This window comes from Oryctolagus cuniculus, chromosome 8 (assembly GCF_964237555.1).
Source record: "Oryctolagus cuniculus chromosome 8, mOryCun1.1, whole genome shotgun sequence".
Taxonomy (NCBI): Eukaryota; Metazoa; Chordata; class Mammalia; order Lagomorpha; family Leporidae; genus Oryctolagus; species Oryctolagus cuniculus.
In genome coordinates this window covers 90285112-90298909 of record NC_091439.1, presented here as the reverse complement: position 1 = coordinate 90298909, position 13798 = coordinate 90285112, and the positions used below count along the sequence as shown (strand labels likewise).

Below are 13798 nucleotides of genomic sequence, written 5' to 3'. Positions count from 1 at the left end.
TTCCACGTAGTAAACAGTACCTCAAAAAAAACCCAAAAACCCAGAAAACAAATATTTAACTCTAATAAATGACACAGATGAAATATTTAGTGCTTCAGTGTACTGATGTCAGCAACTTACTTTTAAAATCATAATAAGTAATACAGGCTAATAGTTCACTAATAGGTGAATAAATATATAATAAAGCAAATACACCAAACAGTTAATAAGTACAGAATCTAAACAGCAGGTATGAATGGCTAATCATTATGTACCCTTACAATTGTTCAGTATGATCTGAAAATCGCACAATAAAATGTTGGGTGAGGGGAGTTAGAAGACATGTACTATGACACAAGAAAATTATCAATATCAGAGTAACAAAATTTGTTCTTATTTTATTGATTCAAACTTTAAACAAGTGCCTCACTAGATAAAGCAACTGGTATCTAGATAGTCAATGATTGTCAAATAAGTACTTAAAATGAATACTTACATTGTGACTGTGACAAAATCCAATTCCATTAATAATCTGAAACAAATACTTTTGAACTACTTGGTCATCTAGTCCATTTGGAAAGAGTTCCAAGTCATCAAGAATCGTGTGGTCAACAAATTCAAAGACTAGGTACCATCGTTTTTTTTTCTTACACACCTCCAACAGATTCACCAAATTTTCATGCCTCAGTTGCTGTTATTAAAAAAATGCAAAATAGTTTTATAAGATCAAATTATTACCTATTAGTCACAATCTAAAATAGATGTTAGTATAAGAGAAACATAAATAAAATGTATACATAATGTAAATTATAAAAGTATATTTTGGTTTTTGAATTACAATTGAAAGACCATATTGCTTCTTTCTCCTCTCAAGGAACACAATAAAGCCAATGAGAAATGCAACACCATTGATGATGAAACTAAGAAGGATCTATGACCGCTAACCACAACAAATGTGATGGGACTACCAAATGGAGTCCATCGCAAACAGGAGTGTGGAAAGACACCAAGAGATCACCTGTGGCTTCAAAGTTGGCAGAGGGAACATTCTCTGAAGTTGGTGAAATAACTGGAAAGAAACGTAAAATCTTTGCTATAATTTTTTTTTTTTTTTTTTTTTGACAGGCAGAGTGGACAGTGAGAGAGAGAGAGACAGAGAGAAAGGTCTTCCTTTTGCCGTTGGTTCACCCTCCAATGGCCGCCACGGCTGGCGTGCTGATCCGAAGGCAGGAGCCAGGTACTTCTCCTGGTCTCCCATGGGGTGCAGGGCCCAAGGAGTTGGGCCATCCTCCACTGGCTTCCCGGGCCACAGCAGAGAGCTGGCCTGGAAGAGGGGCAACCGGGAAAGAATCCAGCGCCCCGACCGGGACTAGAACCCGGTGTGCCAGCACCGCAGGTGGAGGATTAGCCTAGTGAGCTGCGGCGCCGGCCTCTTTGCTATAATGGGAATGGAACCTCTCTTCTCTTCCCCTCCTCTCCCTCCCCCCTCCTCTCTCCTCTCCACTCTCCCCCTCCCCTCTTCTCTCCTTCAGCGGCACAGCAGGTTAAGCTGCCAACCTCGGCACAGACATCCTATGTGAGGGTGGCTCAAGTCCCAGATACTCCTCTTTCTATCTAGCTCCCTGCAAATACACCTAGGAAAGCAGCAGAGGATGGCCCAATTCCTTAGGCCCCTGCACCCACATTGGAGACCCACATGAAGCTCAAGCCATCACTGCTGCCCTCTAGAGCCTACATTAGTAGGAATCTGGAGTCAGGAACCAAACTCAGGTACTCAGATGTTGGACTCAGCATCTTTTTTTTTTTTTTTTTTTTTTTTTTTTTTTTAAGATTTATTTATTGATTGAAAAGGCAGAGTTACAGATAGGCAGAGGCAGAGAGAGAGAGAGGTCTTCCATCTGCTGGTTCACTCGCCAAATGGCCCCAATGGCTGGAGCTGAGCCAATCTGAAGCCATGAGCCAGGAGCTTCCTCTGGGTCACCCACATAGGTGCAGGGGCCCAAGGACTTGGGCCATCCTCCACTGCTTTCCCAGGCCATAGCAGAGAGCTGGATTGGAAGTGAAGCAGCCAAGATTCAAACTGGAGCCCATATGGGCTGCCAGCACTGCAGGCGGTGGCTTTTCCCACTATGCCACAGCTCCAGCCCCAACTCAAGCAGCTTAACCAGCATCTTAACCACGAGGCTAAACACCCATCTCAGTGCTTATATTTTAAAAAGAAGATGACTACCTGCTTTGATGGTAGCAGATAAAGTAACTTTGACCTACCCTCCTATTGAGAATCCTTGAAGTTAAATACATTTTTTATAAAAAGATCTATTTATATATTTGAAGGACAGAAGTACAGAAGAAGAGGAAGAGGGAGAGAGAGAAGGAGAGGGAGAGAGGAAAAGGGAGAGAGAGATCGATGGATCTTCCATTCACTGGTTCACTCCCCAAATAGCTGGGGCTGGGCCAGGCTGAAGCCAGAAGCCTGAAATTCCATCTGGGTCTCCCACATGGGCAGTAGGCCCATGGGTGGTAGGGGCCCAAATACTTGAGCCATCTTCTGCTGCTTTCCCAGGTGCATTAGCAGGGAGCTGGATCAGAAGCGGAGTGGCCAGGACTCAAACTGGCGCTTATCTGAAATGCTGGAATTGCAGGTGGCAATTTAATCTGCTACACCATCAGGCCAGTTCCAAAAGTTCTAAAATTTCTTTGTTAAATCTTCTTAAACGTCAAAAAAAAAAAAAAAAAAAAAAAAAGATAAGAATTACTAGGCCAAAATCAGAAACATGAGAGTCCAGAAAGCTAACCTCAGGAATTTGCTATGAAGTTACAAGTGTGACACTCAGCTTTAATTTTCATGGTCCCACAGGGTTCAAACAGAAAAGTTCAAAATCCAAAAGCCTTCTAAAGTTTGGGTCTCTGAGAATCCACCCCTGTGTTAAACTAGGATCCCAAGAACTACACGCTCCAGAGCAAAAATGGGTAGAAATAAACCAGGCATCGCTAGACTTCACATCATGAAATGGTTCAAGAAACCTCAAACCTTGAACATAGATTAAAACATTTGGTTGAGGACATCCCCATACAACAGGCAGAAGCAAATGAGTATCATCTCTGGAGGAATATAACTTAGCATCCAAATATTTTTTAAAGAATTATTTTATTTATTTGAAAGACAGAGTTACAGAGAGAGGTAGAACAGGCTGGAGAGGTCTTTCATCCTGGTGGTTCACTCCCCAAATGGCCACAATAGCTGGAGCTGAGCTGATTGGAAGCCAGGAGCCAGGAGCTTCTTCCGGGTATCCCACGCGGGTGCAGGGGCCCAAGGACTTGGGCCATCTTCTACTGCTTTCCCAGGCCATAGCAGAGAGCTGTATCAGAAGAGGAGCAGCCGGGACTAGAACTGGCGCCCATATGGGATGCTAGCACTGTAGGCTGGGGCTTTAACCTGCTGTGCCACAGCACCGGCCCCGCATCCAAATATTTCTAAAAATAACTTCAAAAACAATATTCAATACAAGAAGATAATAAGAACAGGAAAACAAGACACCATAAGCAAGGACTTTTAACTTAAGGAAGTCCTGGGCTGATAGCATGCCTGTATCCACCAACAACCAGAACTGGGAAACTTTCAATGTAAGCAATGTTTTTCCCTTTATTCATTTGAGAGGCAGAGCAAGGCATACAGAGAGAAAAAGTGGGAGCTCCCACCAACTGGTTCACTCTCCAAATGTCTGCAATAGCCAAAGCTGGGCAGGGATGAAGCTAGGCACTCAATCCAGGTCTGTCATGCGGGTGGCAAGAACCCAACTACTTGAGCCATTACTGCTGCCTCCTATAGTCTGCATTTACCAGGAAGCTAGAATCAGTAGCCACAAACAGGTTTCAAATCGAAGCACTACAATTTGGAATGTGGGCATCCCAACTAATGGTTTAATTGCTAGGCCAGAGGACCACCCAGCCCAAATATAAATGTTAATTAGTAAAGGCATGGCCAGCGCCGCGGCTCACTAGGCTAATCCTCTGCCTTGTGGCGCCGGCACACCGGGTTCTAGTCCCGGTCGGGGCGCCAGATTCTGTCCCGGTTGCCCCTCTTCCAGGCCAGCTCTCTGCTGTGGCCAGGGAGTGCAGTGGAGGATGGCCCAAGTGCTTGGACCCTGCACCCCATGGGAGACCAGGAGAAGCACCTGGCTCCTGCCTTCGGATCAGCGCGGTGCGCCGGCTGCAGTGCACCAGCTGTGGTAGCCATTGGAGGGTGAACCAACGGCAAAAGGAAGACCTTTCTCTCTGTCTCTCTCTCTCACTAGCCACTCTACCTGTCAAAAAAAAAAATTAGTAAAAGCAGTTTATTACTAAAGGGGACAAAAGACAACTACCTAAGATAAATTGCAAATAAGAGCAGCTACTGCTTTTAGAGCTGAGGGAAAGTACACAAGAAGGAACTAAAAATTTGAAGAATTCCCAACCAGCATCAAGAACTCAATCTTTCTTGGAAAGGGCATGGTTGTCAAAGAGATGTACAATTGCCAATGGTGAAGATCTTTGCCAGAGGATGCAGGCCAAAGATTATAAAGTGGCCAGCCAGTTGGCAGACAAACTTACCAGAAAATGCAGAGTCCATAGTTGGTCCATGCTGCAGTGCACAACCAGACCTCCCACATGGTGATCTGCCTCCAGCTATGCCAGGAAGAAAGCAGTCCTGGAAGAAAAGCCTCTTCCTTTTGCTAAGTACTCAAAATGTCCTTCCATGCCCTCTATTTATTGACAAAACCCCAAATCCAACCAGTTGGCAATAGAGAAATATTTGAAATCTCCACAAAGCAGGTCAAAAAGAGTTATTTGGAACTAACAGCCAAAAATATGACTACTGGCATAGTGCATGTGAACACGGAATAATAAAAATCTCTAAAGGAAAAATACATACATCCGAGCCTCAAATTACTCCTAAAAATAATTTTTTTTTGACAGGCAGAATTAGACAGTGAGATAGAGACAGAGAGAAAGGCCTTCCCTCCGTTGGTTCACCCCCCAAATGGCTGCCACGGCCGGCACTGCGCCGATCTGAAGCCAGGAGTCAGCTGCTTCCTCCTGGTCTCCCATGCGGGTGCAGGGCCCAAGTATTTGGGCCATCCTCCACTGCCTTCCTGGGCCACAGCAGAGAGCTGGACCGGAAGAAGAGCAACCAGGACAGAACTAGCACCCCAACCAGGACTAGAACCCAGAGTGCCGGCACCGCAGGCGGAGGATTAGCCTAGTGAGCCGCAGTGCCGGCCAAAAAAGTAATGTTTTAAATATAATGTCCAGAACAAAATCAAAGACAAGAAGACATACAAAGAAGTAAGATACTATAAGTAAGACACACCAGAAAATATAGACAATCTAACAGTTGACGAATGACTTTAGAGATTAGAATTATCACAAGAAGGTACTACAAAAATAAAAAGCTAGCCTCAAAAATTTGAGTGAACTATAAAAAGTGACTAGCAGATTTGAACCCAACTAAAAATTCTAGAATGGAAAAGTACAATAATCTGTTTACAATAATAACAGACCACATAATTTATAACAACTCTCCCACTGATTATAAATAGAAAAGCTACTCAAAATACATAAAACAACTACTTGAAGGGACCAGAGAGATAAGATGGTTTAAAAAAACATCTAGGCTAGGATCTAAAAGAAGACAGAAACCCAGGGAACTGAGCCAGGCAACAGGGGCAGTCTTTCTCTTAACCCTAGAAATATATGGCAATTCAGATGGGAGACTAAAAGGCTCAGTGGCACTTTTAGTCTTTTGGGCCTAAAGTAGCACTAATCTGTGACATCAGGTAAGAGGAAGGCACAATGTTAATTATATTTTCTCACTTTGGGAAGGAAGAGAGTACTGGTGATATTGTCCCATTCCAATAGAGTCGAGTCCTTTATCTTGGGCCATGTCCTTTGTACATCATCTGCAATATATGACTGCATTATTACCCCCTCACTAGCTCACCCAATTTTGTGGAAAAGTAGAAGGACAGAGCCAGTTTGTCATGGTCACAGCTGACAAAGCAATCTAACCTGAGCTTATCTGGGCTGGGCCTGATCTCAGAGGTGTCCAGGAGGTGAGGAAGTTGGATATCTGGAGGCTCTGGGCCTAAAAGTCCAAAAATTATGAGTAAGTGTGAACCATCAGTAGACTGTCTCAGGGACTACAAACCAATCTCAAATCACACAAATACTCCAAAATGCATTAAGATGATATCATATTTTTCCATCCTTTTTTCCCCCCAAAGACCCAAAGACCTTTTCTTTAAGGAGTACAAATTTCATAAGTAGAATTAGGAATATAGTGATTCTTCCCAGCAAAGCCACTCTCCTACTCCCATCCCACCTCCTCCTCCCTCTTCCATTCCCATTCCCATTCTCAATTTTTTTTAAAGATTTATCTTTATTTATTTGAAAGACAGAGTTACAGAGAGAGGTAGAGACAGAGAGAGATGTCTTCCATCTGCTGATTCACTCCCCAGATGGCTGCAATGGCCAGAACTGTGCTGATTCGAAACCAGGAGCCAGGAGCTTCTTCCAGGTCTCCCACATGGGTTCAGGGGCCCAAGGACTTGGGCCATCTTCTACTGCTTTCCCAGGCCATAGCAGAGAGCTAGATAGGAAGAGGAGCAGCTGGGACTAGAACCGGAAACCTATATGGGATGCCAGTGCTTTCATGCCAGGGCTTTAACCCACTGCACCACAGTGCCAGCCCTTCCCATTCTCAATTGATTAAATTTCAATTAACTTTATACACAGAAAATCAACTCTGTACTAAGATTTCAACAATTTGTACACACACACACACACACATACACATACAGAACAAGTTTTACAGTTAATTTTCATAAAACTCATTGAGGACAGTCCTGCATGGGAAGGAAGTGCACAGTGACTCCTGTTGTTAATTTAACAATTAACAATCTTCTGTATGATGTCAGTGATCACCCAAGGCTCTTGACATGACCTGCCAAGTCTAGGGAAGCCTTTTGAATCCACAGTCTCTGTCAGTATTTAGATAGGGCCATAAGCAAAGTGGAAGGTCTCTCTTCTCTTTAGAGAAAAGTACATCCTTCTTTGATGGCCACTTCTTTCCACTGGGGTCTCACTCACAGAGATCCTTCATGTAGGACATTTTTTGACACAGTGTCTTGGCTTTCCATGTGTGAAATGCTCTCATGGGCTTTTCAGCCAAAAGAGAACGTCTTAAGGGCTGATTTTGATGTCAGAGTGCTATTTAAATGATTGTCATTTTATGAGTCTTCCCATGTTGGAACATTCTCTATTTAATTCCATCTATTATTATTAACAGACACTTAATCATATTTATACGATCCCCTTAGCACTTAATCCTATCTATATAATCACTTTAACACTTACTATAATCACTTTAACACTTAAGATGGCATTTTTACCACCCAACTTAATGGGATTTGGGGTCCCATGGCAAGTTTTTAAATTGTACCCTTAGAAGTAAAGTCCATAGGAATGTATGCAGAACTATAAAGATTTATAGTTACAAACTTCCTCCTTTCTTTCATTGTCCCACTTCTATTTTTTACTGAGATTTATTTTCAATTGACTTCATACACATATGATTAACTCTATGTTAAGTAAGGAGTTCAACAAGTGGTATGAAGAAGGAAAAAAAAACTGTTCCTCGATAATCAAGACAAGGGCTATTCTAGTCACTGCTTCTCAAAGTGTCAATTTCACTTCTACAGATTTCCTTTTGGGTGCTCTATTAGTTATCACAGATCAGGAAAAACATATGGTATTTGTCCTTTTAGGACTGGCTTATTTCACTATGTATGATGTTTCCCATATTCATCCATTTTGTTGCAAATGATTGGATTTCATTTTCTTTTGAGCATTGTGTAGGATTCCATAGAGTACATGTCACATAATTTCTTTATCTAGTCTTCAGTTGACAGATATTTAAGTTGATTTCATGTCTTAGCTATTGTGAATTACACTGCAATAAACATGAGGGTGTAGGTAACTCCTTTATTGTTGATTTCATTAACCTTGGGTAAATTCGAAAAGTGGGATGGCTGGGATATATGGTAGGTCTATATTCAGATTTCTGTGGTATCTCCACACTGTCTTCTGTAGTGGTATTACCAGTTTACATTCCCACCAACAATGGATTAGGGTAACATTTTCCCCACATCCTCACCAGCATTTGTTGTTTGTTGATTTCTATATGAATGCCATTGTAACTGCAATGAGGTGAAAACTCATTGTGGTTTTGATTTGCATTTCCCTGATGGCTAGTGATCCTGAGCATTTTTTCATGTGTCTGTTGGCCATTTGGATTTCTTCTTTTGAAAAATATCTATTTAAATCCCTTGCCCATTTCTTCACTTGGTTGGTTGGTTCGCTATTGTGGAGTTTCTTGATCTCTTTAAATATTCTGGTTATTAATCCTTTATCAGATTCATAGTTTGCAAATATTTTCTCTCATTTTCTTGGTTGCCTCTTCACTTTCCTGACTGTCTCTTTTGCCGTACAGAGGCTTCAAATTTGATGTATTCCCATTTGTTAAATTTGGCGACTGCCTGTGCCTCTGGGGTCTTTTCCAAGAACTCTTTGCCTGTGCCAATATCTTGCAGGGTTTCCCCAATGTTCTGCAGTAATTTGATTGTATCAGGTCATAGATTTAGGTCTTTAATCCATTTTGAATAGATTTTTGTGTAAGGTACAGGTCCTGCTTCATACTTCTGCATGTGGAAATCCAGTTTTCCAAGCACCATTTGTTGAAGAGACTATCCTTGCTCCAAGGTTTGATTTTAGCTCCTTGGTCAAATATAAGTTGGTTGTAGATGTTTGGATTGATTTCTGGCATTTCTATTCTGTTCCATTGGTTTATCCATCTGTTTTTGTACCAGTACCAGGCTGTTTTGATTATAACTGCCTTGTAGTGTGTCTTGAAATCTGGTATTGTGATGCCTCCAACTTTGTTTTTATTGTATAAGGTTGCTTTAGCTATTCAAGGTCTCCTGTGCCTCCATATGAATTTCAACATCACTTTTTTCTAGATCTGAGAAGAATGTCTTTGGTATTTTGATTGGTATCACACTGAATCTGTAAATTGCTTTTGGAAGAATGGACATTTTGATGATATTGATTCTTCTAATCCATGAACATGGAAGATTTTTTCACTTCTTGTGTCTTCTTCTATTTCTCTCTTTAATGTTTTATAATTCTCATTGTAGAGACCTTTGACATCCATGGTTAAATTTATTCCAAAGTATTTTATTTTTTGGTAGCTACTGTGATGGGATTGATCTTAGAAATTCTTTCTCAGTATTGGCGTTGTCTGTGTATACAAAGGCTGTTAATTTTAGCATATTGATTTTATATCCTGCTACTTTACCAACCTCTTCTATGAGTTCCAATAGTTTCTTGGTGGAGTCTTTTGGATCCCCTATATATAGAATCTTGTCATCTGCAAATAGGGATAGTTTGACTTCCTCTTTTCCAATTCGTATCCCTTTGATTTCTTTTTCCTGCCTAATGGCTCTGGCTAAAGCTTTCAGCACTATATTGAATAGCAATTGTGAGAGTGGGCATCCCTGTCTGGTTCTGGATCTCAGTGGGAATGCTTCCAACTTTTCCCCATTCATAGGACACTGACCATGAGTTTGTCATAAATTGCCTTGATTGTGTTGAGGAATGTTCTTTCTATCTCAATTTGCTTAGAGTTTTCATTATGAAAGGGTGTTATATTTTATCAAATGCTTTCTTACATATGTTGAAATAATCATATGGTTTTTCTTCAGTTTGATAATGTGATGTATCACATTGATTGATTTGTGAATGTAGAATCATCCTGCATACCAGGGATAAATCCTACTTGGTCTGGGTGAATGTTCTTTCTAATTTGTTGTTTGATTGGATTCAGCTGGCTAGAATTTTGTTGAGGATTTTTGCATCTATGTTCATTAGGGAAATTGGTCTGTCATTCTCTTTCTCTATTGTTTATTTTTCAGGTTTAGGAATTAAGGTGATGATGCTGGCCTCATAGAAAAAATTTGGGAGTATTCCCTCCCTTTCATTTATTTTGAATAACTTGAGAAGAAGTGGAGTTAATTCTTATTTAAATGTCTGGTAGAATTCAGCAGTGAAGCCATCTGGTCTTAGGCCTTTCTTTGTTGGGAGGGTCTTTATTACTGATTCAATTTCTATCTTGATAATGGGTCTCATTAGGTTTTCTGTCTCTTCATGGCTCAATTTAGGGAAGTTGCATGTGTCCAGGAAACTATCCATTTCTTCTAGTTTTCCCAGTTTGCTGGCATACAGTTCTTTGTAGTAATTGCTGATGATAATTTTTATTTTCATGGTGTGTTGTTACATATCCTTTTTCATCTCTAATTTTATTGATTTGAGTCTTATCTCTCCTGTTTTTGGTTAGCTGGGCCAATGGTGTGTCAATTTTGTTTACTTTTTCAAAAAAACAGTTCTTCATTTTGTTGATCTTTTGTATTTTTTTGATTTAATATTGTTTATTTCTTCTCTAATTTTAATTATTTCTTTTCTCCTACTAGTTCTGGGTTTGGTTTGCTGTTGTTTTTCTAGATCCTTGAGATGCATTGATAGCTCATTTATTTGATGCCTTTCCAATTTCTTCATGTAGGCACTAATTGCTATAAACTTTCCTCTTAACACTGCTTTTGCTATATCCCATAAGTTTTGATATTTTGTATTATCATCTTCATTTGTTTCCAGAAAGTTTCTGATTCCTCTTTTGATTTCTTCTATGACCCCACTGTTCATTCAGGAGCATGTTGTTCAGTCTCCATGTGTTTGCATATGTTCTAGAGATTCCTAAGTTGTCTTCCTTATTCTTGTTTCTTGAATTGGTGCATTTGCTGTTCGGTATTTGTGGAGATATTTGTTGGTTTCTTTGTTTTTTTCACTGTGACAGCTTTTATCTTTGTACTATACCTCTGTAGATTAGTGGAGTGTCTGCTTTCAGTGAATATCTAGAGGCGTGTGGTGAATGTGGCCAGGGATCTCTGTCTGAGGTGGCACACCCAGGTTTGGTGTGGTAAATCTTTTTTTTTTTTTTTTATCAGAAGGGAAGTTTGTTCTTGTCTGTTGATGTAGATTCAGTTGAGCTCCTCTCCTCAAAGGAGACCAGTATCTGGGCGCTTGCACCAGTGGACATATTATTCATCTGCTCTACCACAAGGACCACACAAATGATCTGTTTAGACCTCAGTGTAAGTTCAAATTCCCCAGCAATGTCCCTTGCCAGGTAACCAGGGAGCTCTGAGCATGTGGAGCCTTCCACAGCGACTGCCCAAAGTCCAAGCCACACCCTGAGTCCTCTCACACAGCCTCAGTATTTTCACAGTCCCGGCACACAAGCCTCCCATAGTCACAAGCACCCAGTCCCTTGTCTGTCCTCCCCACCAGACTCTGGAGTCTCTGCTTGGTTGGTTGCTGGGTGTGGACATGGGCTAATGCAGCTGTTACATATGTCCAAAATGGTGACTCCTCTGTATCAGCTTGTTACCAGACACCATCACAGGGGGATCAGGGAGAGATAAACATATTCACCTTTGCTTTTCCTCCTCTAGTTTGGCAGGTACACTATCCCCCACAGGGTTCCCTCTAGGCTCTTCCTGCAGCTTTTTAGCCAGTGGCTTGGGCTGCTATGGTCTGGTCTCACCTCACTCTCTAACACTGGTGTGGAGGCTCTTGGCTGTTGAGTTACTGAGTTGTACATGTTCATGCACTCCACATAGGTCCACTGTGTCCCTCCAATTTGCATAGAGTTTTCTCTGCTGTTTTCTCCCTAACTCTTCCCTGAGACTGCACTCTTTCCACTTTTTAAATTCTCTTCTCCTAGACTAGAGCAGCAAGCTCCCTCCCTACTTTGCCATCTTAATCCCACCCAATATGAGAATGTTAATGCCACCAAGTTTCCTGCAGTAACAGTGCCCTTGAGAGTCTCACAGTGGCAAAAATAACTCCTCACAGCAGGAATAACATCAGACAAAGACCCAAATATGTTCACAATTTCAAAAAAATCAATACAAGTAGGGCTAGTGCTGTGGCAGAGTAGGTTAAGCCTCCACCTGTGGTGCTGACATTCCATATGGGTGCCAGTTTGAGTCCTGGATGCTACATTTCTGATCCAGCTCCCTACTGATGACTGGGGAAGGCAGTGGAATAAATCCTAAATAATAAATAAAGAAATACAGGTATATCAAGACTTGATGAGAAAGAGAGAGAAAATAAAAAAGGAGAAGGAGGAGGAGGAGGAAGAAGAAGAAGAAGAAGAGGAAGAGGAGGAGGAGGAGGAGGAGGAAGAGGAGGAAGAGGAAGCAGAGGAAGAAGAAGAAGATGACAACGACAACGACATTAGAAAAAATACATAGGATATCCAGATTGCAAAATTACTGGATATAGACTCAGAAAAGTTTATTATTAAAGAGTCAAGAAGCAGAGTGAACCAAACCGTAAACTGTAAGAAAGAATCAAATGCTAGAAATGAAAAATATCTTCAACTAATAAATACTAAAATTTAACAGATTAGAGATAGCTAAAAGAGAGTTAATGAATTGTAGAACAGATCAGAAGAAAATATTTAGAATTAAACATGAAAAACCAAAAAGATAAAAAAAAAAAAAAAACACAAGGGGTGGGTATTCAGCAGTAGTTTAAATGTTGCTTGGGATGCCTTCATCCCATATCAGAGTACCTGGGTTTGTGTCTTGCTTTCAAATCTGAGTTTAGCTTCCTGCTAAATGTGCATCATGGAAGGCAGCAGTGATGGCTCAAATACTTGTTCAAGCATTGAGAGCCAGAACAGTAGAAGCCTATCTCAAACATATTAAATGTAATTAACACCCAACCTAGAATTCTACATATTGTGAAAATAGTCTTTCAAACACAGAACAGAATAAAGACTTTTATCAGACTAACAAAAATGAACACCATTTCTTAATAGAAGATCTGTTTTAAAGAAAATAATGTTCTCTAGGGGCCAGTGCTGTAGCAGAGCAGGTAAAGCTGCTGCTTGAGATGCCAGCATCTCATATAGGCGCCAGGCCAAGCCCCAGCTGTTCTACTTCTGATCCAGCGCCTTGCTAACATGCCTGGGAGCCCCTGCCACTCAGGTGTGAGACCTGAAAGATGCTTCTGGCTCCTGGCTTCAGACTGGCCCAGCATTGGTGGGTTAGGCCACTTGAGGAGTGAAACAGTAGATGGAAGATCTCTATCCATCTTCCCCCTCACCCTGTAAACTCTGCCTTTCAAAGAAATAACAATCTTTTTTTTTTCCCCCAGGCAGAGTTAGACAGTGAGTGAGAGAGAGAGAGAGAGAGAGAGAGTTATAGACAGTGAGAGAGAGACAGAGAGAAAGGTCTTTCCTCCGTTGGTTCACTCCCCTAATGGCCCCTACAGCCAGCGCTATGCCGATCCAAAGCCAGGAGCCAGGTACCTCCTCCTGGTCTCCCATGTGGATGCAGGGCCCAAACACTTGGGCCATCCTCTACTGCCTTCCCAGGCCACAGCAGAGAGCTGGACTAGAAGAGGAGCAACCGGGATTAGTACCCGGTGCCCCAACTGGGACTAGAACCTGGGGTGCTGGTGCCGCAGGCGGAGGATTAGCCAAGTGAGCCATGGTGCTGGCCGAAATAACAATCTTAAAAAATTAAAATAAAACAGAGGGCTGGCTCTGTGGCACAGCAGGTTAAAGCCGTGGACTGCAGTGCCAGCATCCCATCTAGGTACCAGTTTGAGTCCCGGCTATTCCACTTCTGATCCAGCTCTCTGCTATGGCCTGGGA

General features: G+C 41.6%; 1 protein-coding gene across 5 annotated transcripts in view; it reads right to left on the bottom strand.

Moving 5' to 3' along the window:
- Window positions 1-13798, bottom strand: part of CDKL2 (cyclin dependent kinase like 2) — a 56082-nt gene that overhangs the window by 33537 nt on the left and 8747 nt on the right. For 3 of the 5 annotated variants that reach the window (XM_070079458.1, XM_070079459.1, XM_070079460.1), the window contains exons 3-4: window positions 4570-4644; window positions 476-670 (exon numbers count right to left, since the gene is read on the bottom strand). In XM_070079458.1, the coding sequence (XP_069935559.1) occupies window positions 476-670; window positions 4570-4644 (270 nt within the window). 5 annotated transcript variants of the gene reach the window in all.